Source organism: Zootoca vivipara, chromosome 8 (genome assembly GCF_963506605.1).
Source record: "Zootoca vivipara chromosome 8, rZooViv1.1, whole genome shotgun sequence".
Lineage (NCBI taxonomy): Eukaryota > Metazoa > Chordata > Lepidosauria > Squamata > Lacertidae > Zootoca > Zootoca vivipara.
In genome coordinates this window covers 13,545,008-13,572,169 of record NC_083283.1, presented here as the reverse complement: position 1 = coordinate 13,572,169, position 27,162 = coordinate 13,545,008, and the positions used below count along the sequence as shown (strand labels likewise).

The 27,162-nt window shown below is 46.5% G+C and overlaps 1 protein-coding gene across 2 annotated transcripts; it reads left to right on the top strand.

Annotated features, from left to right (window-relative positions):
- Positions 1 to 1,486: 1,486 nt before the first annotated feature.
- On the top strand, positions 1,487 to 27,162 carry TBC1D31 (TBC1 domain family member 31). Of its 2 annotated transcripts, none has more exons than XM_035126159.2 (22): positions 1,487 to 1,544; positions 2,705 to 2,851; positions 3,402 to 3,517; positions 4,315 to 4,493; positions 4,864 to 5,015; positions 5,523 to 5,682; positions 7,920 to 8,120; positions 8,825 to 9,001; positions 10,105 to 10,184; positions 11,200 to 11,346; positions 11,530 to 11,663; positions 12,530 to 12,663; positions 12,772 to 12,951; positions 14,771 to 15,003; positions 16,563 to 16,715; positions 18,593 to 18,728; positions 20,213 to 20,305; positions 20,784 to 20,924; positions 21,767 to 21,961; positions 23,261 to 23,411; positions 25,099 to 25,230; positions 26,879 to 27,162. In XM_035126159.2, the coding sequence occupies exons 3-22, from the start codon at positions 3,424 to 3,426 to the stop codon at positions 27,016 to 27,018; spliced, it is 3,012 nt and encodes a 1,003-aa protein (XP_034982050.2). In that variant the 5' UTR covers positions 1,487 to 1,544; positions 2,705 to 2,851; positions 3,402 to 3,423; the 3' UTR covers positions 27,019 to 27,162. The 2 variants fall into 2 exon arrangements, with proteins under 2 accessions (XP_034982050.2, XP_034982048.2); XM_035126157.2 differs by lacking the exon at positions 1,487 to 1,544 and adding an exon at positions 1,658 to 1,788.

Sequence of the window (27,162 nt, the reverse complement as noted above, 5' to 3'; positions counted from 1 at the left end):
CTTCCTCCGACGTGGCTGCGCCGAATTCGGCGAGCAACGGCCGCTTCCGGTTTCCGCCTTTCTCTCTGAGGAGGGGCGGGGCGGAAGAGCGTCGCCGGAAGTTCCGGCTCTTAAAGGGAAAGCGGGCGCCGTTTCTCACCCCTGTTTTCCAATACACGTGGGAGCGTGTTGGGGAAAAAATAGAAACGCGGAAGTAAACATACAGAGGCTTTAATTTATTTTTTTAACTGCTTATCCTGATCCCAACTCATCCCTGTTTGCTGCAAGCCGCGGCGGCACTAACGTTCAATAAGTGCGCTTTATTTAAATGCCATTTTCAAGCATATAATATCCCAGACTGGCTTACTAGACTAGTATCAGAGGGGGGTGTGACACTTCAATTGTAGTGCATTAGTTTTTCTCTCTCTTCTCTAAGCCGATCTGGATGAGTATAAATATGTAAAACATTTTGAAGGGGTGATTATAACTTAACCGCAAATGATTTCTAGGGTTGCCATATTTCAAAAACTGCAATTCTTGACACCCGCAGAGTTGACCTTTTTTAAGGAAACCACTAACGTTGCTTTTTGGGGGAAACCTCAGCTACAAATACCGGTAGTGGTTTTAAGCTTCTGGAGCTGTTTCCGCTGCTTTTTCCATCACATTGTAATACATTTGGGTTTTCCCTGATATTTTCCCAATTCGGCAAAATTTCCCCGACCCTAATTTTACACCCGAAAGCCAGGACATGTCAGGATTTTTCGTGACGTGTAGCAAGCCTAGCAAATCTCTACCTCTGCGTGGGTACTGGGAAGCTGCCCCTCTTGAATGTCTACCTACCACAATGCATTTTTAAAAGGCGCATGAACAGACTTCCAAGAGAGATGGTGGACTCTCCTTGCTTGGAGGGAGGGTTATCGGTTTGGTTTGTTCTTGTTCTCATTATGCATTTTGTGTTTTGTATTTTTTATGCTGTGAACCGCCCAGAGATCTTTGGATGAAGGGTGGTATACAGATTTAATAAATAATAATAATTGTAAGCAGAGGTTGCATGGCCTTCAGCCATGTATGCATTCCATGATATTCCTGAATTGCAGGGGGGTTGGACTAGATGACCGCGGAATCCCTTCCGATCGATTATTCTTGCACCATGAGATGCCTTCTAATTACGCTGGGCGGTTAAGTCCGCTTTATTTTTAAAGCAAGTGATATTATTATTATTATTACATTTATACACCGCCCCACACCAGCCGATCTCAAGGACGTTCACAGGATACAATCAGAATATAAAAACACAGAATACATATATTTAAATCGGTTTCTACCACAAAGAGGAGGAATATTGCAGCTAGCTAAACAATAAAGACAAACTTTAAAGACTCCTGAATCTATCCCCACAGCCAAGCCCACTTTCCACCTGTGCGGGTTCCTCCCTCTTTGAAAAGAAACCACAACTCCCGGCATGCAACGGGGTGGATTAGCCCACCCTGAGAAGGAAGCGGGGGACGCAAGAGATAGAAGCCTCTCCTGCCTTTTGGCGTCCGGGAGCCTTCAAAGAAGGGGAGGTAGGCACTCAAAAAAAAACCACCCCCGGCGGGATTTGGGTGCCTTCCGAAGTAGGCGGGGCCATGGAAGGCGAGCGGCGGTTGGCGCGGGGCGGGGCCAGGGCGGTTGGAACCTTTTCGAGCGGGAGGCGGCGGCGGCTTAGCCTCTTTCTTCTTCCACTGTCAGGATGCAGAGCTCGGACCTGGGGAACCGGGAGGAGGGCAAGATCTGGCACCGCAAGCCCTCCCCGGCCACGCAGCAGGGGTAAACCGTGCGGGGAAACTGGCTTTAGGGTGGTTGTGGGGGTTTTTTTCCGGGGGGGGGCATCCTGTCCTTGGGTGTCATCAGTGGAGCTCCCATGTCCAAGAGCAGGCTACTCTTTCGGTTCCAATGCAATCACTACTAAATTGGCCTTTCCAATGTCTTGCACGGTTGGTCAGTGGCAAAAGAACGACGTAAGCCTTAATCCCAGAAAGTTTGGGTGCATTTTTTTATTATTCCCTAGGAAATCAATGAAGTAGAGCAGAAAGAACTGCAGGATTGAGTCATTTCGTTTGCCAGCGTGCTTTATATAAAAGCAAGCCTAAAATGCGTGTTAAAGAACATTGGGTAATTAGGAAAATAAATTGGGAGATGGGATTGGTTCCTTCTCAATCCCTGTATAGCTCCAGACAGCCTAATTCACACATAGGCAACTTTGGCTCTCCAGATGTTTTTGGAACTACAACTCCCATGATCCCTAGCTAATAGGGCCAGTAGTCAGGGATCATGGGAGTTGTAGTTCCAAAACATCTGGAGAGCCAAGGTTGCCTATGCCTGGCCTAATTCTCTTTTCTTATTGTTATGTCACTTTTTACTTGGCCCTTCTTTTTATCGCATTTTTATCTGTTGGTGTTTTTCACGTTAAACGGCCTTACCCATGCGGCATGTTTCTGTTCTGAACCTTTGCCCCATCTAAGCAGACGTTCTGTAACGGCTTTAAGAAAGTTGGAAGGATAAAGTCCATATTTTTGTACACACCACATTTCTGTATTTACCAGAGAGACGGATTTGGAAGTGAGGCTTTGACTGCATGCGTCTTGTTTCTTCTGCAGAGTTAGGCCCATCTGCATCTATTTAGTAGGGGAAGGTGCTCTCACCGCTTCATAATACCATGCTGATGACGGCTTCTTGTTTTCAGAGTCATCGTAAATATTATTCACAGTGCCACAGGCTATCATTCCAAGACCATTCGCTTTTTGAATGTGGCTTTTGACACTTCCGGAGATGCACTGCTTTCCGGAGATCATCAAGGGAATATCTATGTTTTTGACTTGTTGGGCAACAGGTAAGTGCTGCTTCTTTATCTCTGATCTTTTAGTGTCCTCTGATTAAAAATATATAAAACGTGGGTCAGTAGAGGGATACATACACTAGCAGAGTTTTAAGCATGAAGTAGAGAGGTGAGCTCTTTCTAGATTACCCCTCCTGGCCCTAGTAAGTTCCTATCCAGCTGTTTATATACTCACAAAACTGGGCTGATTTGCACGTAACTCTAAAACATAGTTTAGTATTGCAAAAGCAAGCCTAAGGAAGCCTTATCTCAAACACTGCCCACCCTGTTGCCAAGAACAGGCGCAAATAGCAGTTTGGAAGCTTTTGCTTCTGGTTTTTGCTAACCATGGTTTATTGTGTCATTTTAACCTCACAAACTTTGGTTGGTTTTAATAACTGTTCTTCTTCATTTCATAGGATTGTCTTTTGGTTACTATATAGCCTGTGATATAATCACAAAGGCCATATTGAGGCATGTGTCTTACCCACAATCACTCTTTGATTTATGGCTGCAATGAGTTTTCCTTGTCCTCTGAAGTAATAATTTTGATTTGTTCAAATAGGTTCAAACTGGTGCAGAGAACAATGCAAGCTTGTACTGCTCTGGCATTTAATCTCCGCAGGAAAACAGAATTCCTTGTGGCTTTGGCTGATTATTCCATTAAATGCTTCGATACAGGTATTGGGCAAAACCTGCATTCCTTATATATGACTGCTTCTCAGTGTCTCTTTATTTCATCTCATGTGTGTGATGATAAAACTAGAGCTGTCGTTCTCAACTTTTCCTCGCAGAAAATTAAGAAAACTTGAAAATTGTTGAGGATCTTGGTGGATCACTTTAATGGCTTTTCTGCCTGTTGTAGCAGTTGTAATGTGGTGATCTAGATGCTGTGTGACTTTTAGTTGTTTTATTTTAAAAACAACCATACAGCAGTTAAAAAGCAACGTTGATGTTTAATGCAAGAGGTGTCCCATCTCTTGTCTTCAGTCACAAATCCTCTAATATACCATGGACTACCAGAATGATCCTTGTGGACCACTGGAGGTCCATGGACTAGTTTAGGAACCTCAGAATTGGAGTTTTATTATCTTTGAATAAAATCAGGAGTACAGAACCTTTTTCAGCCTGAGGGCAGGATCCAGAACTGACCCAACCTCCACTGCTCTCCTTTTTAAAACAATAACACATTTTTATTAATAAACCAAAGGTGGAAAACGTAACAAAATATGTGCTATGATAGTATTTCCACTGGTCGTTTTTGACACTGGGGGGGGGGGCGCTTATCATCTGACAGGTGATTCACCTTTCAGGCTGGAAGTGAATCTGGGTGGAAACGCTGTCTTTGAACCATCTCTGCCACAGCCAACTCTCATATGGCTTCCCCTGTTTGCACCGGACACCGCTGAGACTTCCCCCAGAGGCTTGAATTAGACTGTGTGCTAGGTCTTATCTCTTTGCTCTTCTTCTTTCCTTAGATACCAAAGAACTTGTTAGTTGGATGAGAGGACATGAATCTTCGGTGTCCTCGATCTCCATTCATGGTTCCGGTAGATATGCCATCACGTCATCTACCGACACAGCTCAGCTTTGGGATCTCGACACTTTTCAGAGGAAAAGAAAGCTGCAAGTCCGCCAGTCTGTGGGCATTCAGAAGGTCAGTCCAAAGAAATCTTTCCTTTGCCCAGGTTGCCAACCTTTTTGGCACTTGGAAGCTTTCAGAGAGGCTTAGACAGTACCACATGGTCTGCTCCAGCCATTGTTGCAAAGTATTTGCTTTCTATATTTCCTCCTTTTGCCAGAGCTTGATTGTGCTGCCCAAACTCAAGCCAGACTTCCACAATTTCCCAGGTTCTCCTGGAGCCCTAGTACTCGGGTACCTTGAAGCTCACGTGGTCCTATCACATTATAGAAGTGTAAGAGATCAGTTGAAATTTGGAAGCACATATTTTAGAATCCTGTACCTTGGAGGTGCTTCCTGCTCTAATGCAAGGACTGTTTCCAAGTCTTCCTCCCTGTGATTTCAGGTTTTCTTTCTTCCACTAAGTAACACCATCCTCAGCTGCTTTAAAGATAACACTATTTTTGCCTGGGAGTTTGATACGCTTCACTGCAAGTTTCAGCTGCCTTCGCCCGTCGAAGGATCTTCGTTGAGCTATAAAGTTTTTGCTGTCACAAGGTAATTCACACTCTTCAACCATGCAGAGGTCCTTCTAAGTAATGCTGAGTTATGATTAGGTTTTCTGGCATCCGTGTGTCTTAAGAGACAATAGATTGCGCCTTCGGTGATGAAGTCAAACTGTTGGAAGGTTACAGTTTATACTATGGCTGTAGAGACTGATATGGGAGAGACCTGTTTTATTGTAGCTGGGGCAGTTGAAAGCGTCTCATTTTGCTGCTACAGATGTACCATGGGGGTTCTTCTCTCTGCACTCCTCCCAGTAGTCATTCCTCCTCTGGTCAATGTCTCATCCCTTTTGACTTATTTTTCCTCTGCTGTTGAGCAGAGGTGCTTGCCTCCAATCACCTGGGAGAGCCAGGTGCTTTTTACTGAGTCAGGCTGTCGGTTATCCAGACAGTCAGGTGGGAGACATGCACACCTTCTGGATGCAAAGCAGATGTTCTACCGCTGCGCTGTGACCCTTCCCCTCCATTCACGTCAACTATGTCTTGTTTTGGGGTGCAGAGATGGCCGTGTCCTTGCAGCGGGGGGCAAATCAAACCACCTTCACTTGTGGTGCTTGGAATCCAAGCAGCTTCTAAGGATCATCCAGATGCCCACCAAAGTGCGAGCTGTTCGCCACCTCGAATTCCTCCCAGACAGCTTTGACGGTGGTTCTAATCAGGTGGGTGGCAGAGTTCAAAACAGAATGGTGATAGCTGGCACATACCATATTTTTCTGTGTATAAGACACACACACCCCATGTATAAGACAAACCCTATTTTTTAAACCCACAATTAAGAAATTAAGTTGTTTAGCTTTTGGGGTGGGGGTGGGGGAGGTCACTTCCACCAATCGCTTGCCCGCCACTGCCAGTCGCTTACCCCAGCCACTGCCAATCACACAGCTTGCCGCAGCCACCAAGTGTCTCCCCACTCGCTGCCACCAACACCCACCCACTTGCCACAGCCAATCGCCAGTAGGCTTTGCTGCAGCCACCAATCACCCACCCAATCACTGCTGCCAATCTCCTGCTTGCTGCTGCCATTAATTGCACGTCCCCAATTTGCATTCGCTATCCTTGTATAAGACAACACCCATTTTTTGCCTAATTTTTTTTAAAGAAGTAAACGAAAAATTGCAAGAACTCGGGCCAGAAAGGATAATTTCAAAAAATATTCACAAAGTTTTATTCAGGATAACTTCCAGTAAATATCAACATCAGGACAAGGCCCTGTTTCGATGATTCTTCATCAGCTGGAATGTAAAAGTTAACATAAATGTTTGTAATGAGAAATTATCTAACTCTTAGGATATAAAGTTTTAACACATAAAAAGGACAGAGACTGTATTCAAATAAACATTACTGATATATCTTTGAGTGACCAACCTTCAACCTTATAGGCTGCTTTCTAAATAAGGATTTAAACTGCTTGTGGCGTACAAAAGGCTTGTCTAAACTTAAATAAGAAATCCTCTTACAAAATATAACACTGATATCCTTAAGATATCAGTGACTTCCCTTCTTCCCATGGTTCATTTTACATATAAATCCCTGCATATTTTACAAAAACTATACCAATCAGCAGTGCTTTTTTTCTGGGGGTACGCAGGGGAACGCATACCCTTAAACATTTTGAGAATCTAAGTTTGGCCTCATTGAGAGAAGCCCTAAACATTTATTTATTTTTAGAAAAAAGCACTGCCAATCAGTATTCCATTACTGCATCCATCCAAACTTATTTACACGGTTGCATTTATCTTAATGCTTCCAGTGTTTTCAGCTGCACACAATTATTTCCCATATATCCAATAAACATTTTCCAATCTTCTTTAAACGTATGTTCTTCTTACATTAAGTCTGCAAATTTTGCGTGTTCTGTCAACTTGAGTTGCCATCCTTCTTTGGTTGGGACCTCGCTCGTTTTCCATTTTGAGGGATAACCGTACACAGGCTGCAGTAGAAGCATACATAAATAACCCTTTTTTGACACCTGGGAACATAAATTTTTTTCCATCCTGAGTTGAAATTGGGAAGTGTGCTCAGCAATTTTTCTTCTTAAGCATGTTAAGCGTTCTTAAGCCTTTTGTGTGCTATGGATGTGCCACCTGATAGTGTACCAATAAGGCTATGAATGGCAATGCTCTTGTTTCCCCAGTTGGGGGCAGTATGCCTCTGAACACCAGTTGCTGTGAATCATAGGTGGGAGAGATTGCTGTTGCGCTCAAGTTCTGCTTGCAGGCTTCCGAGGAACATTGTGGCCACAGTGAGAACAGGATGCTGGACTAGAAAAGCCATTGGCTTGATCCAGCAGCCTCATCTTATATCCTTGCTTGAAAGGAGGCAAGCTGAGAGCTGGGACCTATGTAGAGATCAGTTGGTTAGAGCCTGGTGCTGATAATGCTGTGGTTGCAGGTTTTATCCCCATAAGGGACAGCTGCATATTCCTGTATTGCAGGGGGTTGGACTAGATGATCCTTGGGGTACCTTCCAAGACTGATTCTATGATAAGAGATGCTGTGGGCAGCCTCCTCTGAGGCTGGGTAAGTTCTACTGCATAATTTTTAAAAAAACCTGTTGCATTAGAGCAGGCATCCCCAAACTGCGGCCCTCCAGATGTTTTGGCCTACAACTCCCATGATCCCTAGCTAACAGGACCAGTGGTCAGGGATGATGGGAATTGTAGTCCAAAACATCTGGAGGGCCGAAGTTTGGGGGTGCCTGCATTAGAGTCTACATATGTAAATGAAAACCATTTTCTTGCCTACAAAATATTACTGCATAGTAATTACACACGCCTACCCAGATAGAAGTCCTACTTAGGATCACAGCGTTGTTATGTCTGTTTGCTAAATAAAGCAAATTAAGCTCTTTGTCCGTTCCACATTAGCTCTCTTACACCCTTTTCTTTGCCCTCTAGGTTCTTGGAGTGCTGAGTCAAGATAATATCATGAGAGTCATCAACATAAGGACATGCAAGCTACTCTTTGAAGTCGGCAGCCACGAGGAGGGAATCGGCCTTGTCGCCGTGAGCCCTAATGGGAGGTACATTGCAGCGGTCATGGAGAACGGCAGCCTTAACATATATAGTGTCCAGGCACTGACAAAAGAAGTAAACAAGGTACATCATAAAAATCCTTTTGAGTCAGACCAAAGGCCCATCCAGTCCAGCATTCTTTAGGAAGTCCCTGCCGACTGTTGCTTTAGGCCTGCAATTGAATGTGTTTTCCCCTGGTCCGAGTTGCTTCTGGTTCCAATGCTCTGCTGTGGGAGAGCTATGGCTTGAGTGCGGGAGGAGGGGGTTGCAATGGAAAATCAATGGGCACAGGACCCTTCCGCCCAACCAGTGGTTTTTTTCCCCCTGCAAGCAATATCTCATGTGTGTTACTTTAGCAAATATACACCTCAGAGTTCTGACTTCAAACCAGGTAAAGAGTTCTCCCTGGAGGATAATGGCTACGAGTTGATTTATAATTTAAAGTGGGTTGGTAACTACTTAATTTAGTCTGCACATCGATATACGCCATTCTAATGAATCGAGGGGGGAAATATCTACTTTAAAAGCTTAAAAATGATCAACCCAGATTTGATTCTTTGGGAAACTGCCTTACCCACTAATGCCTCTTGTGAGTTATAGGGCAGAATTTAGGCAGGCTTCTAGAATTAGATAACCTCTACATTTCTTACTCAGCAGCATATTGGTTTGTATTTAGGCAGTGACCAGGATTATTTAGACTTTTAGCTGGGTTTTACAGAATACATTCTGTATTCCGGCCTTGAAAGGTTTTTAATGGATCTCCTTCCTGGATTTTCTGTTTTTTTTAGCCTCCCCCACCTCTATTTAAAGTGATTGAAGAGTCATCCAAAAGCAAATTTGACACTAACAAGCTGACCGTGAGGGTGACACCCGGCATCTCAGAGAGGCCCTGGCAATCAAAAAGGGGAAAGATCCAAACCAAAACTATAAAACCGCAGTCAGATGTGTCGCATGAGGATAAAGAGGTAAGAACCTTTGGCAGGGCAGGGCCAGGATCTGATTCCTGGAGTAGGAAACCCTGCGTTTCTTAGGAGGAAGGGTGGAATTAATAAAATAATAAGAAATAGAAGGCCGTCACTACTGTGACTGTATGGAACAGCCTTCCCTACCATTGATGCCCTCTAGACGTGTTGGCCATGCTGGTTGGGGCCATTGTGAGTTGGAGTCCAACATCTGGATGCCACCATGGTGGAGGACGCTAGTATAAATCGTCCTCCTTGGAAATAGGGCACCCAGGGTTCAAATTTCTGCTCAGCTACGACCACTAAAGCCAAGGCAGGCACTCCTCCCCAATATACAGGTGAAACTCGGGAAATTAGAATATCGTCGAAAAGTGCATTTATTTCAGTAACACAACTTAAAAGGTGAAACCAATATATGATGCATGACATGCAAAGCAAGATATGTCAAGCCTTTATTTGTTGCAATTGTAATTATTTGTTGTTAGGCGGGTCAATTATAAATGGAATGTAATTAATGAAATGTAATAGCGATGTTTATTTTTGTATTATTGTAACTTTGTTTTATTACTGTGGAATTTCCAAAAGAAAGCATTTTTAAAAATTAAAAGAAATAAAAAATAATAAGTTGCATTACAGTACTGAAATAAATGGGCTTTTTGACGATATTCTAATTTTCCGAGTTTCACCTGTATGTTTCTGAGTTTTTTTTAAAAAAAGTGGAAGATACATATTACATTCCACATTTCGTTCCTTCCCAATTCCCAATTCTTTCTCCCTTACAACTTGGCCGAGATGAGTTCCGCCTGAGAGATGCAAGCATCCCAGTCTGGGAACACCCCTCTCGCCACTCAAAAGTTGTGCCTTGCAGCGTGGCCACTCTAGGGCAGCACCCAGCTGGTTTTGAAAATCAATAGATGGCATTTCAAGGTGGGGATCTGAAGTGCAAAGGACAGAAAAGAAGGGCAGCTTGATCATAACAAAGGCCCGCAGTAAGTGACTGCAAGGTGCAGAATTCAAAACGGAGGAAAGAGATTGGAGAGGAGAGAGAAGCAGGGCGGGAAAATGCCATCTCGGTGCAAGAAATAACTTTGTGGCTCCTGTTCCAGAATGAGCTGCCCGATGGACTGAACAAGAAGCGGCTGCGAACCTTGCTGAAAGGATTTGGGGAGTATCCTGCAAAATACAGGTGTGTGGGGTACAAACCTGATGTCTGTACAAACCAGAGGTGGAGCCACTACACCAGCCCCACAGCAGGGGGGTTGCTGCTGCTTACCACAAGTGCAAGGCAGTGGGCAAGCCAGCGCGGTGCATATGCTCTGGCGGAGACACTCCTGCCGATGTATTTGCACCTTGCTGATCTCTCCGCTGCCTCATCCTTCGCAGTAAGCCAGTGTTTCTCAACCTTTTTTGGGCCACGGCACACTTGTTCCGTCAAAAAAATCACGCGGCACACCACCATTAAAAGACGGGGCAAATCCTGGGGGTTGGGAATGGGTGGGGGACTGAGGAATAGGGAGGATGAGGTTGGTGTACTTGCTGAGAGAGCCCTCGAACACCGCCTCCGTCGTCCTGCCTGCCGCCAGCCCCCCGCTCCCTCCTGGGCTGGCCGCGGCTGAGCTGGGGCTGCTGCTGCTGCCGCCACCGCCGCCTCCCTCCGGCCTCCCCGCTGGTGTAGCCGCCGCCACTGCTCCTTGGCGGCCCGAGAGCCCTCCCCGGCTGGCGGAGGAGGACGGCGAGGAGCCCGCCGAGGTGGGGCGGCTGCTGCTGTTACTGCCGCCACTGGACGGGGCTGCTGCTGCTCCAGAGTCCCCGCCGCCCTGCGCCGCTGCCGCCGCTGCCTTCTCCATTGAGCGCGCAGGGAGAGCGCGAGGAGGCGGCCTCAGCCATGAAGCGCTGCCTCGCTCAGGGAGCGAGCGCGAGGAGATGACGAAGAAACACCCTTCGCGCCCTCCAGACTGACCCGGCCAGCTTCCTTTCCGGTGGGTCAGCGCTGCCTATTGGCGGCCGCAAATCGCCCTTCTCGTTGCCTCACGTTGCGGCACAGCAGCCACCATCTCGCGGCACAGTAATGTGCCGCGGAACAGTGGTTGAGAAACGCTGCAGTAAGCAACTGTGACCACACCTGTTGGGAAGCTAGCATGGTGGCTCTGCCGCTTCTGCACAAACTGGCCTGTGTCTGCAAATCTCCCTTGTCGTTACAGGATGTTTGTTTGGCGGTCCTTACTTCATCTCCCAGAAAACCACTTGGCCTTTAGCAGCCTGTTGGATAAAGGGACCCATTCGGCTTTTGTGCACCTCCAGAATGAATACCCTATTAAAAGCAGGAAACTCTTGAGAGTCCTACAAAGGTAAATATGGGCATGTTTTCAGGTGGGAAGGAAGGGAAGATGAGCCCCAGCTAGCTCAGTCACGCTGACTAGGGCTGGTGGGAGTTATAGTCCAAACCGTCCAAAGGGCGCCAGCTTGGTTAAGGCTGATTTTAACTCTTCACTAAATGAGATTCTTCTTGGCCAACTTTTCTTTGAGCACAGGACCTTATCTGCTCTAGCTCACTGGTCTGCCATCTTTGGTGAGATGCCCTACGTCCCCCTGTTGGCCTTCCCTTTTGTCAAACTCTTCCAGAACAATCAGCTCATCTGCTTTGAAGTGGTTGCTACTGTAATAGGTAAGGCAGGAGCGCTCTTGAATGACGACACACTTCCTGTACCGTGGGCTGTCTTTGAATAATTATACGTTGGTTCCGGTAAGCCAGGTTTTCCCAAACTTGGGTCTCCAGCTGTCTTTGGACTACAACTCCCATCATCCATAACCTGCAGGTCTAGTGGTCAGGGATGGTGGGTATTGTAGTCCAAAAAAAACAGCCGGAGACACAAGTTTGGGAAACGCTGCAATTCAGCCAAGCTACGATTGTCCAAGCACAGGCACTGCCTTTGAAGTAGCTTCCAAGAGACCGCATGCAAATAGCAGAGAGCTGTGAATTGCTGGCGCAGCTATGGGGTCCAGCATCCACTCGATTTCCACAGTAAAGGATGTGTGAGTCCATTAAAGGGGGGAATTGTTACCAGCTAGCAAAATGCCCCTTGTTGCGATGGGTGGAGGGAGGGCTGGTATGCTGAGGACTTCTGTGGGATGTGCTGCATATCTCTGTGTACCCCGAACAGAGGCACATTCAACCCCTAAGAGCCCCTCTGTCAATAAGGGTTGGGCTACCCAGTATTAGGAATGGGTGGGAGAGGTTTTGCACTGCTCAAAAGTGTCCCCAAGCACAGCAGGTGGCTTTTCCCAATAAGATTGAATGGCAGCCATTCCCATCCTAGCGGGAGCTGCATCAAAATGTCACGCCGTGTAACGCTGCCATTGAAAAATGTCGAATGGAAGGCACATTCGGGAGAAAGATTCAATATCACTGCCCCCTTGTTGCATCCACCAACTTCTCCAACATGAGTTAGTCATTGGTGGGACCAAAACTGCAGATGAAATTGCATTTGTGTGCTGCTGTTAATGCAATGAGCTCTTTTCTTTTCTTTTTAGTTAATTGGTGTCAGCACTGGTTCGAGTTTTTCCCCAACCCTCCAATCAACGTCCTCGGCATGGTGGAAAACATACTGGCACACCATGACAAAGAGCTGCTCCAGCATTTCATGAGCTACAATATAACATCACAGGTTAAAAATAAATACGTACTCAACTTTCGCATGGAACGGTATTGGGATGAGATTGTTCGATGTGTTGTGCTTAGGTGACCATTAATTGTCTTTGCCGCCTGACACCAGGTTTACGCCTGGCCTCTTCTGGAAACCATGTTCTCGGAGGTTCTGACAAGGGAGGAATGGCTGAAAATGTTCGATAACATCTTCTCCAACCACCCTTCCTACTTTCTGATGGTGGTTGCTGCTTACATCATCTCTTCCAGAGCTCCTTTGCTTCACTGCAGTCAGAGGGAAGACTTTGAGGTGAGCATCTTGCTGGTGGTCTCTATTCATGGGGCCGGCTCTGTTCACCTGGGAGCCGAGATCTTGCTGCACGACCCAGTCCACACTGGTAGATAGCTAAGCTAAGCTCTATATCGGGGTGATTAACCTGTGACCCTCCAGATGTTGCTGAACTACAGTTCCTATAATCCCTGGCCAATGGCCATGCTGTCTGGAGCTCGTTGGAGGAATAGTGGAGCAACATCTGGAGTAGGGAGTGTGGGAGGAATCCACCAAATTGGTACTCCAAAGCATACTCGCCTGACTCGATCTGGGTGGATTACAACCTGTATCAGATCGCGGATCCACTTCACAATCTGCAGTCTTGCCAGAGTCTTTACAAGGTAGGCCGATGGCTGCAGGGCTGCCTCTGTTCTGATAAAAGGTATTTCTCAAAAAAGAGGTCGCCCAGCCACTCCCAGACTGTAGATAGGCAGATAAACTGTTTTTATAACCTCCTAAAAGGCAAGAAATAGCTCTGCAGCCCTCAGACCATTATGTAAGCACTATTTGTGCTTGTATTTATTCATTGCCTTTATGTTTCTGTGCAGATTTCTTACGGATTTTCCTTTCAGACTCTGCTCAGCATTGGAGTGGACAGAACTGGGACAGACCAGATCCTAATGTGTCTATCCATCCCTAATCTGGAGAGACCCTGGTTAACCACCCTTGCTCTCAACCGGCATTCTTCAGCCTTCGGTCCCCAGATGTTGTTGGGCTAAAACTCCCATCAACCCCAGCCAGCTTAGTCCCATGGTCAGGGATAATGGGAGCTGTAGTCTTAACAACAATATCTGAGTACTGAGGGCTGAAGATCACTGCTCTAGGTGAAAGTCAGTGCCACTTAGCATGAAGGGGGCCCCAACTGTGGACCATAAATCCTTGTGTGGCATGACAGCGCAAATCCAGAGCACAAGAGGGGTCACCTCTCATCCTAACTGTTTTGTGTCATTGACAGAAGGTGGTAGCCCTATGTATGCTACTGCCATCCTTGGAGAGGAAGGATTTAAATCTGCTAAATAAATGTAAATGAGGAGGACAGGACCCCCACGTGGTGACTCTTTGAGAGGGAGAGATGTTGCAGTTCCCCCCTCTTTTGTTGATTTCCGCCCTCATGCAGCTCTTATAAGGCATGGGACAGGGCCTTTATGAGGGAAAACAGGAAATTTATTGGGACAGTGTGACTTTTGCAGCTGCAAAACAATGAACCAGGGACAGAGCAATGGAGTACTTCTGAAACAACAATGGGACACTTGCGCCACCCAAGGCATGCTGGAGAAAGCAACAACTGACAAAAGATAGATATAATGTATTACAAGGACAGGAAGAAACACTATGGACAGAATAATTGTCACACACACAGGAAAGAAAGAGTTTGAATGTTTCATCTGTAGGTGTTGAAATCCTTTAATGTGTCAATACAAATGAAAGTCGTTGAAACTGCAGTTGCGATATAAGGGTTTCGTATTTTGACTGGAGCATAATTGAAATTTATAAGATTTTGAAACGCAGAAACAAAATCATCAAACCATCAATTCTAGCACGCAGCGGGGGGCACAAAAATTGTATAATTTTTTGATGCTTTTAGTGCAGGTTCCGTCAGGTTCAAGGCCCTCCAGATGTTGTTGGCCTCCACCTCCCATCAGCCTCGCTGACAGTTGGGGACGATGGGTGTTGTAGTTTAGCAGCGCCTAGAGGACTGAGGTCCAGTTGCCAGAATCCCAGGAAAGTTGAGCCAGCTCCAAATAGGATTCTCCCCATATTTATTTCTGTCCTAAACCAAAGGCCACCTTTGTTGCAGTATTTCTTCCACCATCGGAACAACCTCGACATCGGCGCTGTGCTGAAAGAGGCCTACCATCTAATGGAATGCACCCCGGCCGACATCCACCCCCGCCGCATGCTGGAGGACTTTGTGCCACTGACCAAGGGCCAGTACCCCGTCTTTAACAAGTACCCCAAGTTCATTGTGGATTACCAGGCTCAGGAGCGAGAGCGAATCCGACAGGATGAGATTGAGTACCTGAGAGAGAGGTATTGAATGGGTGGCAGCGGGGAATTTGTTGGGCTGCCTGTTCCGATGGAAAGATGACTGGCAACTCGGGGGGGGGGGATGGGAAACTGGACTGCCCTTAAAGGGGGCAATCTAGCCCAATCTTGTAAAGCAGGATTCGGACCATCTTGGTTGGAGATCAGTTGCATTAGATCAGGCATCCCCAAACTTCGGCCCTCCAGATGTTTTGGACTACAATTCCCATCTTCCCCGACCACTGGTCCTGTTAGCTAGGGATCATGGGAGCTGTAGGCCAAAACATCTGGAGGGCCGCAGTTTGGGGATGTTGCGGTCCTACAGTGGTACCTCCGGTTACGAACTTACCGTAATTCGTTCTGGAGGTCCGTCCTTAAGCCGAAACCGTTCTTAACGTGAGATGAGCTTTTGCTAATGGCGCCTCTTGCTGCCGGCACGTGACTTCCGCTGGCATCCCGGGGCAGAGTTCGCAACTGGGAGCATCTACTTCCGGGTTAGCGGAGCTTGTAACCCGAAGGGTTTGCAAGGAGGACGGTACGTAACACGAGGTTCCACTGTATTTATCTGTGGCTCCGGACTAGAAGCAGTGGGTGGAAATTGCAGGGAAAGCAGATTTTAGCTAAACATTTGGCAAGAGCAGTTTGACAGTGGAACAAACGGCAGGAACTATTTCCTGCCCTTTGGAAATAGTGAGGTCTCCTTTGCAAAGGTTGGGTGGCTATTTGGCTGAAAGGGGAGGAGATGCAGCCACCATTGATTAATGACACTTGCAAATCACTGTTCCTTAGCCCATGTGGTTTGATTTCTAACTATGTCGGCAAAAGTAAACAGGCCACCCGACATCCTTGTGTCATTTTGACAGGCGGGTGCCCCTGTGAGAGGGAAGAGCTGAACATTTGAAGAGAAAAATAACTTGGGTTTTTGGGCTTGCCCATCTGTTGCCAGTGCAGTCGTACCTCAGATGTCGAACACCTTGCGATTCAAACGTTTTGGCCCCCGAACGCTGGCAACCCGGAAGTGAATTTTCCGGTTTGCGAACATTCTTTTGGAACCTGAATGTCCAGCGTGGGTTCTGATTGGCTGCAGGAGCTTCCTGCAGCCAATCAGAAGCCGCACCCTGGTTTCCGAACGTTTTGGAAGTCAGATGGACTTCTGGAACGGATTCCGTTCGATTTCCGAGGTACGAATGTAGATAAATGTATAGCCTTTGGAACAATGGTTTTTTTTTTCAAATGTACAGCAAACTTTTTCCCCTCTTCAGCCTGCATTGCTTTATAATCTAGGCCAGTCTAGTGATCTGTACTGCCTACGTATAGTATTTGAGATTAAGAACTATTTTGTACTTTGAACTGAAAGCATGATGGACTTGCGTGAACTCTTGCTTCATTAAACAGTCAAGTTTGAAATTAATAATCCTAATAAGAAGAAGAATTATTTTATTTTATTTTTTGGACCCTGTCCATTCAACTGGATTACCCCACGCACTGTGGGCGGCTTCCAACAAATGTAAAAGCAAAATGAAACATCAAACATTTGAAAACTTCCCTATAATTGTTCTCTGCAGACAATTGGCCCAGGAGATAGAGGCCAAAGCAGCCGAGCGCAGAATGGAAGATGAGACTTGGTATCGGAAGCAAGAGCTGCTTCAGGAGGCTGAGGAGCAAAGGAGGAAGATTCTGCTTAAGGAAGAGGAGAAACTAGCAGAGCAAAGGCGGAGGTATTTTCCATTTTAGCATCCCTGGTACTGAACACAGGAATTTTTGAGAATATTACTGGAAGAACTGCTGTTCCACAGATGAACTTGTCTTGCAAAAAAAATAATGTTTCACCTTGCAAAATATCTTTTCCCTCTTCAGATTACATCTGTAAAAAGCTCTACGTTATTGGGTCATAGAGCAGGGTAGATTTGATTTAAATCAAATCAATTTAAATCACTAGTCAGTAAGACTTGATTTAAATCATTATTATTTTTTGCAGAAAGACTCCTCCTTGCTGGTATAATCTTAATATTTACAACCAGGTGAAGGTTTTCATTTTTGGAATAATAAATTTTCAGAGTAGTTTTTACAGTTATATCAAAAATTACTGATTTGGTTATACTGTTAGAAATACATAGACAGATAACTATGAAATTATTGTGAGGTTTACAGTGGTACCTCAGGTTACAAACTTAATTAGTTCCGGAGGTCCATTCTTAAGCCGAAATCGTTCTTAACATGACGTGTGCTTTCACTAATGGTGCCTTCCGCTGTTGCTGCGCCATCGGAGCGCAACTTCCACTCACATCCCTGGGCAAAGTTCACAACCGGGAGCATCTACTTCAGGGTTAGCAGAGCTTGTAACTTGAAGCATTCGTAAGCAGGACGGTACGTAACATGAGGTTCCACTGTAATAAGTTAACTGTTTATATTGGGACAACTTTTCTGCTGTACTTTATGGGAAGGATAAAAACAATCATTTCCTTAATAACAATTTAAACAATTTATTTGACTAAAACAATAACATCATAGCATATATATCCATGTTTGTTAACTGATGTGGTTAAACGATTAAAAAAAACAACCTTAGAGTTTTAGTACACATGAAAAACTTAAAAACAAATCCTTATTTACTGATGAATAGTCTTTGGACTATAATGTAACTTAAATAGAAAACTACCTTTAGAAAGATTTCTAAACTGTCCAGTTCTGGGCACCACAGTTCAAGAAGGATACTGACAAGCTGGAACGTGTCCAGAAGAGGGCAACGAAAATGGTCAAAGGCCTGGAAACAATGCCTTATGAGGAACGGCTTAGGGAGCTGGGTATGTTTAGCCTGGAGAAGAGAAGGTTAAGGGGTGATATGATAGCCATGTTCAAATATATGAAAGGATGTCATATGGAGCAGGGAGAAATATTGTCATATGGAGCAGGGAGAAGCGGACACAGAGCAATGGATTCAAACTACAAGAAAGAAGATTCCACCTAAACATTAGGAAGAACTTCCTGACAGTAAGAGCTGTTCGGCAGTGGAATTTGCTACCAAGGAGTGTGGTGGAGTCTCCTTCTTTGGAGGTCTTTAAGCAGAGGCTTGACAGGCATATGTCAAGAATGCTTTGATGGTGTTTCCTGCTTGGCAGGGGGTTGGACTGGATGGCCCTTGTGGTCTCTTCCAACTCTATGATTCTATGATTCTTCCTCCAGAAGCATTTTATCTTTAAAATCCGATTAAAAATTTTAAAATCTGATTTTTAATTTAGAAAAATAATAATCATGGCAGCAGGAAACTGCTTCCAGAATTTTGCACTACATCAGTTTTTGGGCTACAGTTCCCATTAATCCCTGGCAATGGTAGCTGGGGCTGATGGCCAGCTGCTTAGAAAAGGCTGCTAATGCACAGTGTCACTTCTGTATCACAAGAGCAGGCATCCCCAAACTGCGGCCCTCCAGATGTTTTGGCCTACAACTCCCATGATCCCTAGCTAACAGGACCAGTGGTCGGGGAAGATGGGAATTGTAGTCCAAAACATCTGGAGGGCCGAAGTTTGGGGATGCCTGCACAAGAGGTTCCCTTTTTCCCTGTCCTCCTTGATTCCTCTTTGTTTGCATTTTGAAGATTAGCCGCTGTGAAGCGAGAGCTGAAAGTGAAGGAGCTGCAATTACTGGAAGCCGCCAGGAGGCGTTTCCTGAAGCACCAGCAAGATCAGCGGGAAATGGAGCTGAAACGGCTTGATGATGAAATTGCAAGAAAGGTAAAGCTCTGTCCAGCAGCAACACTGGGAAGGGCCTAAGGCTCCCCATCTCTGCTTTGCTCTTCTGCCTTTAAACTCCTCTCCTGCATCTTTCTCCTGCTTGGGTATGGACCAAGCCGAAAGTGGAGTGCAGAAACCAGCAGGTGTCGCTACTTTGAGGGCTGATGGAGCATTCTCTAGCCATCGTTTGAGTGGGTGGATCCAGCCCCAAACAACTTTGCTGTGGGGTTGGGTTCATCCAGACCTGAAAAGTTAGTCCATGCTGGTCTAGATCCAAGTAGGAAAGCTGTAAGAGGAGGCTGAGAGGTGGAAGATGCCTTTTTACAAGAGGCTGTATTGGTTAATTATACCGCTTCCCTCCACCCTGGTGTGTGTGTGTGTGTGTGTGTGTGTTGTTACCGTATATTCCGGCGTATAAGGCGACTGGGCGTATGGACCCCCTAATTTTCAAATTAAAATATAGAGTTTGGGATATAATCGCCAGGGAGGGGAGGCTGTCTTCTCCAGCACTCAAGTCTGCAGCAAGGGAAATGGTGGATTTGGGGTTTTTTTTTTAGTTATTAAGAGGGAAAAAGAAGCCATAGGGAGGAGAGAGGAGAGATAGATAGAGAGGCAGAGAATCTAGGGGAAAAGAAGCCGGAGAGAGGAGGGAGAGGCAGAAAATTGAGGGGGAAAGAAACCAGAGAGAGAGAGAGAGAGAGGCAGAGAATCAAGGGGGAAAGAAGCCATAGAAAGGAGAGAGAGAGGGAGAGTGGGAGAGTGGGAAGCCATAGAGAGGAGAGAGATAGAGAGGCAGGGAATCGAGGGGAAAAGAAGCCATAGGAGAGAGAGAGGGAGAGTGGGAGAGTGGGAAGCCATAGAGAGGAGAGAGAGAGGCAGGGAATCGAGGGGAAAAGAAGCCATAGAGAGGAGAGAGAGATAGAGAGGCAGAGAATCGAGGAGAAAAGAAGCCATAGAGAGGCAGAGAATCGAGGCTGGGAGAGCCAGCGAAAAGGGAAAAGCCATAGAGAGGAGAGCAGGGATGTGGCCGTGACCGTTTTTGAGCTCCCCCCACCGTATGCAGCGCCCGCAGATTCTTGTACCCAGCGTATAAGACGGCCCCCCAACTTTTGAAAAGATTTTCCTGGGTTCAAAAGCCGTCTTATACGCCGGAATATACGGTATTTATTTATATATACAGTTGTATCGTGGTTGTCGAACGCCTTGATACTCGGCCATTTTGGCTCCCCAATGCCACAAATGGTCTGGTTTGCAAACGTTTTTTGGAAGCCGAACGTTCGACGCGGCTTCCGGTTGAGTGCAGGAAGCTCCTGCGGCCCATCGGAAGCCGCACCTTGGTTTTTGAACCGTTTTGGGAGTCGAGCGGGCTCCTGGAGCAGATTAAGTTCGAGAACCAAGGTACCACTGTCTATGGAGATGCTGGCAACGAAAGAAGGACATCCTTCCTCTTCTGGGCTAACAATATCTGTCTCTGTCTGTCCTAGGCGTCTATGAGAGAGCAAGAAACTGCTGCTACAATTCAGGATGCAGAAGTGCGGCAGATGGAGCTCACGGCACAAAGGCGGCTTTTTGAGCAGGTTTGTGCACTTCACTTGCTGGGACCATGCAGTAGTATCTCATCAGAAGGCAGCCCTGTTTAGGGAGGTTTTTTTAATGTTTGAGGTTTTCTTGTGCTTTTAATTCTGTTGGGAGCCGCCCAGAGTGGCTGGGGAAACCCAGACAGATGGGCAGGGTAAAAATATGTATGATTTAGTTGAGATTCCTGCATTGCAGGGGGTCAGACTTGATGACCCCCAGGGATCGCTTCCACCTCTCTGATTCTGTGCTGCCTGATCTGAGCTTCAAATTGGCAACGGGCTAGAAATCTGGCTGATCTAACCTGCAGAATCACTCCAGCTCCTCTTGTTCGGCAAGGGAGATCTGTGGCCGCTCAGTCCCTTTTGTACCTTTTGAAGATCTATCCTGGTTAGTGCTTCTGATACAAAACGAACTCTAGCTGATAAAAACACTCCTCCACGCCATCCTTGTTTCTAACCAAAGTTTCTACCTCGGCAGAAACTACTCAAAGAGCAGGAAAGTGTGGCTCAGGAAGTGAAAGGGGAGCTGGATGTGAGCCGGACAAAGGCTGATCACGAAGACCTTTTCCTTCAGAGGCTGATTGAAATTGAGCAGGACGGGGAATCGAACTCAAAGCAAGTAAGAGCAGAAATCGTTGTAGCTCCTGATTTTTAACCTCCTGTTGAAACACACAACACTTCCCATAATCCATAATCAATATGCATGTTCAAGCTTTCTTTAGCGCCTCAGCCCTTGCTTTTTCCCCGCAGGACCAATTGCAGCCATCAGCAGTCGTTAACAGCCATCTACAGGTTTACCATTCCCATCAGCCCATCACCCATTCTCCCCTACCCACCCCCACCCTCTGTATATACATAAGGGTCTGACACTTCTGTTTCAAGAGTATCTGAGGAAGTGTGCATGCACACGAAAGCTCATACCAAAATAAAAACTTAGTTGGTCTTTAAGGTGCTACTGAAGGATTTTTTTAATTTTTGCTTCGACTCAGACCAACACAGCTACCTACCTGTAACTAGTACTCATAATCAATATTGTGACCCGCATCTTGTGCCCACCCTTGCCCCACACTGTATCAGTGAATGGTAGTGACGCTACTGTCGGGGAGTGTGACTCTGTGCCCCCAACCAGGCCAGTCTCTCCTGGCTTCACATGCCTGTTCATCTCTAGATGTCTTTTAAGCAAAGCAGGCTACTTTCAGCGTTACACAGAAAGTTCACAAAAGTTCTGCTCCACCTACCCACATATACCCATTTATTAGTGATTTGCAGATAATGGCCGGGTGGTGGTGGTTCCTTTTTGCAAAGCCTCCTTTTTTGATTGCCTGCAGACAATTTTCACCCTTCATAGGCAAGCAATGAGGTGGTGGCTGTTTACAAGCCTGGCGCATTCCTCGAGGGAACGGACTGAAAGCCAGTCTCTCTCCCTGATGCAAATGGTATCTTTTCTTTTCTTTTCTTGAGGTGGTTGAAGAATGCTTGGCCAAAGCCGATCAAGAGCACATTAACACGGACTGGCGGACTCAGATCCTGCGCAAGCAACGAAGCGGCGACCTGGATCGCGACCTGCGATATCGAGAGCTGGCCAGGCACCTCCGTAACAACAGAATGGCGGAGTCAGAGCTGTTTGGGGCAATGAAAGAGGAGGAAGCCAGAAAAGTGAGTGCTGAGAGGTTGAGCCAGAGTCGTTTGTGCCTCTGCTGGTGCACGCAGTTGGGTCACAGGGCATGGGGAGGGACCACTCATTCAGTTCACGTGGGCCAAAATGAACCTCTTGCGTCGCTCTGGTTGGGCGGCTAACGGAACGTGTCCAGAAGAGGGCAACCAAAATGGTCAAAGGCCTGGAAACAACCAAAATGGTCAAAGGCCTGGAAACGATGCCTTATGAGGAACGGCTTAGGGAGCTGGGTATGTTTAGCCTGGAGAAGAGAAGGTTAAGGGGTGATATGATAACCATGTTCAAATATATAAAAGGATGTCATATAAAGGAGGGAGAAAGGTTGTTTTCTGCTGCTCCAGAGAAGCGGACACGGAGCAACGGATTCAAACTACAAGAAAGAAAATTCCACCTAAACATTAGGAAGAACTTCCTGACAGTAAGAGCTGTTCGGCAGTGGAATTTGCTGCCAAGGAGTGTGGTGGAGTCTCCTTCTTTGGAGGTCTTTAAGCAGAGGCTTGACAGCCATCTGTCAGGAATGCTTTGATGGTGTTTCCTGCTTGGCAGGGGGTTGGACTGGATGGCCCTTGTGGTCTCTTCCAACTCTATGATTCTATGATTCTATGGTGTGTTGCTTCCTGTTCCTTCAAAATGCAGCAGCCCGTTGGCTTCCTCGCTGCAGTCCCAGCTGGGATCCCTGCACTTATACCTCCTTCCATCGCCTTCGTAGAAAGCTTTGCAGGAATTCAAGGCCGAGGCCATGGGCAACTGCCCAAGAGTGCTGCTCCCTGATGCTGCTCCCTCCTTCTTCAATTGTTCTCTCTCTCTCTGTGTAAGGGGTTGGGCTTACAGGGAACAGCCACCCCTCATCAACTCCAATTCTTCGAACGGCTCTGACAACAGCGGAGGGGCAGGAGACAGGACGGAAGAAATGAGCAGAGTGGTGCAGGGCTCAGGCAGCTTCCAGGAGCACTGGATACCAGCAAGGGAGGAGGGGCCAGCAGAGGTTTCTAGCGGGGAAACATCAGAGGGGCGTCCTTTCAAATTCACCCTGGAACTGAGGCGATCAGCGGCTCGCAAATGCAGGGGGCGGAGATTTGGGGTCCCCAAACTACTCTGCTGGCGGAGGAGCCAAAAAGCGCCATTGCGAGAATCTGATGATACTGAGTAGACATGTTTTCATAAAGCTCTTGCACTGTAAATAATATCCACAATAAAGGTCTTAAAGACAAGATGATTTGGAGTGCCGTTGCTCGAGGGTAGCCAGCAACACCCCTGACACTCTCCCTGTTTTCTTTCAGTGGGATGAACTCCTGGAAAAGCAAGAGCAGCTAGCAGCAGAGCAGGCTGTGACCGCTGTTTTGGATGCCAACAGGAAGCGCTTTCTAGAACGGGAAATGAACGATGCTGTAGAATTGGCTGAGAAGCTCCAAGACGAAGACAGCTATTTTGGTCAGTGCCTAAGCCCTCCTGCATGCAGTCCATGTGTTTCGTTCATTTACTTCAGGCATTTCTGTAACACACCCACCCACCCCAATTAATACTACCTCAAACATCAAAGTTGAAGCACATGGTAACATTTGTGGTCCATTTGAAAGCTAGTGTGCTTATATCATGGATACGATAGGTGTGAGCAAACTGTGGCCGTCCAGATGTCCTTGGGCAACAGGTCGCATAATCCCTGACCTTTGACAGTGCTTTGGCAGACCTTTTAACATTTATATGCCACCTTTGTCTTCCAAGGGTCTCAAGGTGGCGTTTATGGTTCCCCTCCTCCCCCTTCCATCCTCACAGACAACCCTGTGAGGTAGGTCAGACTAAGAGATGGTGACTGGCCCAAGGACACCCAGTGAGCTTCATGGCCGCGTGGGGATTCGAACCCTGAACTCCCAGGTTGTAGTCCAACTGTCTTAACTACAGTGGTACCTCGGTTTAAGAACAGTCCTGTTTACGAAGGATTCGGTTTACGAACTCAGCAAAATCGGAAGCATTATCCCAGTTTGCAAACTTTACCTTGGTCTAAGAATGGAATCCAAATGGTGGAAGGGCACCGGCGGCGGAAGGCCTCATTTGGGAAAGCGTGCCTTGGTTTAAGAACGGACTTCCGGAATGGATTAAGTTCATAAACCACTGTATTACACAACTTCAGGAAAGTCACATCCCTCCAAGTTTTGACCTTGGTCCAGGCACTTGCGGTCCCCACTGTCCTGAGTTTCACTAAGTTACCTTGAGCCCAGATTCAAACTTCCTAAATGATTCTGGCAAGGTTATAATGAAAATAAAAGGGGATAACCCCCATTCACACCACCTTGCGCTCTTTGGAGGAAGAAGGGGATTTGGTAACAGTAGTACACTGGAATCATGCTGATAATATGTTCAATGTGTTCACATTATCAATCTCTCCATCATTACTTCATTGTGTACAGACTAGGGGCTGGATAATCCTTGTGGACTGTCCTTCCCTGGAGGATTTTAAGCAGAGGTTGGATGGCCATCTGTCATGGATGTTTTAGCTGAGATTCCAGCATTGCAGAAGGTTGGATGAGATGACCCTTCGTGTCCCTTCCAACTCTATGATTTGATAATTCCTGGGTCATCCTGCTTCACAGATAACCTAGACTAACTCTGTGAGCCTTGAGGTTAGACTGACATGATGGAGTTGCTCTTAAACAGGCATCCCCAAACTTCGGCCCTCCAGATGTTTTGGACTACAATTCCCATCTTCCCCAACCACTGGCTGTTAGCTAGGGATCATGGGAGTTGTAGGCCAAAACATCTGGAGGGCCGCAGTTTGGGGATGCCTGCTCTTAAAGATTGTTCTCAGGTCTTGGCTAGTGTAGGAATGAACCAAGGTGGCATATGAAAGCCTGTATTCAGTATCCTGATAGTGTTCAAAACACAGTTCCGGATAACCCATGGGCAGGATATAAAATTATTATTATTATTCAGATAATATGTTCTATGAAGAAATGAAGTGCTTTTGTGTGACAGCTCAAAAAATGGCATCATTTTCATTGTGATTCAGGGTATTAAGTTGAGGTGGCTTTGGTGTAAAATTGATAAAAGAATACATTGGCTCAAAGTGTGCCTGTAACTTAGCAAGAACTTCCTGGTTCCCCCACTTGCCCCCTTTCTGCAGAGAGACTGCGCGACTTGAGAGCCTCCCAGACCCGAAAGAGTTCAGAATCCCTCAAGTCACCCAGCAAGACTCAATCACAGCCTGGCAACGTCTGCTTAAATGATTCGCCAGCAGAAGAAGCATCGAAACACTGTAAGTGGCTAAGCAAAGTCTTCTGGGCTCCTTCCGAACAAACGAATAGCTTGTTCTCCATCCTGTGGATGAGAATGGCTATGGATGCGATCTCCCCCTCCCCCAATAAAGATGTGGTGATTCAACTTGATTTGCAGGAGGTTGGCCAGTTTGTTTTATGAACTTTGTGCACCTTATGTGTCTCAGCACTCTTGAAGGCAAAGGAGGGAGAGAGATTCAAGCAGTTAAATCTTTTTCTGTCTTGCGCTGGATTGTCTGTATCGGATAAGAGTACACTCAGCACAACATCTCTCATCAGGTTTCATTAGCAGCTTTTGGCAAGGGACTTTGTCAAAATATTTTGAGAATTCAGTGTATAATGTTTTCCCCCTACCTACTGTACCTGTTTACTGGCAGAATAAGTTTCTAAAGGGGTGGCTTATTTTCAAGAAGCCAAGTGATTTAAACTTTTAAAAACAGGGCCGGAGGAACCCTTGGCTGACTAGATGTTGTTGCTGGTCTGAAACTCATGCATGCACAATTTCATTTGTATCCTGCCTTTCTGCAAGTCAAACCATGTTCAAGGAGGCTCACATCATGAAGAAAAGACATAGCTACAACATAACAAAAGTAGCCGTAAACAATAAATGAAACATGCAAAACCAAACTGAACAATTTTCACATAAATCACAACGAAATCTAAAATAAAGATACAGAAAAGCAACAGCAACACATCACACACACACACACAGCAGCAGCAGCAGCAAGTTGGGATAGCTCAGTCAGTAGCGTGTAAGACTCTGAATCTCAGGGTTGTGGGTTCGATTTCACTGTTGCAGGGAGATGGACTAGATGACTTGTCATGGTCCCTTCCAACTCTACAATTGTATGAACCCCAGCCCCAACACCATTGGCCATAGTAGTTGGGGCAGATGAGGGCTACAGGTTCCCATGCCTCTGTTAAAACATAATCTTCTACCTCCACTGTTGGAGGCATTATGCCTCTGAATACCAGTTACCAGGAATCACCAGTGGGGAGAGTGCTGTGGGTACTCGGGTCCTGCATGCAGGCTTCCCCCAGGCATCCGGCTGGCCACCGAGAGAGGTAAAAAGGTAAAGGACCCCTGGACGGTTAAGTCCAATCAAAGGCGACTGTGGGGTTGCGACGCTCATCTCGCTTTCAGGCCGAGGGAACCGGCATTTGTCCACAGACAGCTTTCCAGGTCATGTGGCCAGCATGACTAAACCGCTTCTGGCGCAACGGAACACCGTGATGGAAACCAGAGCACACGGAAATGCTGTTTACCTTCCTGCCACAGCGGTACCTATTTATCTGCTTGTGCTGGCGTGCTTTCGAACTGCTAGGTTGGCAGGAGCTGGGACAGAGCAACGGGAGCTCAGTTGCGGGGATTCGAACCGCCGATCTTCTGATCTGCAAGCCCAAGAGGCTCAGTGGTTTAGACCACAGCACCACCCGCATCCTGTCCACTGAGAGAACACGATGCCAGACGAGGTGCCCGATCCTGCACACTCGTCTTATGTTCTTTTCACACATGCAATTACACTTTCCAGATAAAACATAACTTTGTGCCGCTTTGATCCCCCAAAAGTTGCTGTTCCACGCTTGCAATCCCTGGGGTTTTAATTCTCATCTTTCCTTTTTTGTTAGTTTCTTTAGACAGAGGACGGCAAGAGCTGGAATCCAGAGAGCAGGAGTTGCTGATGGAAGTTAGACAGCTCAGGCGAAAGGTCATGTCGCAGGCTCGGGGAAAGCAAGCCCCACCAACAGATGCGCAGTGGAGCAGCTGAAGGGACAACATCTGCCTGCAAATGGACTTTTTCCACTTAGGAGCTGCATTTAAAGAGATCAACGGGACTGATTTTTTTAGACCATTTTTATTCTAAATGCCGTTAGAAATATTTTTGTACATAAAAATAAAATAAAATACCAAA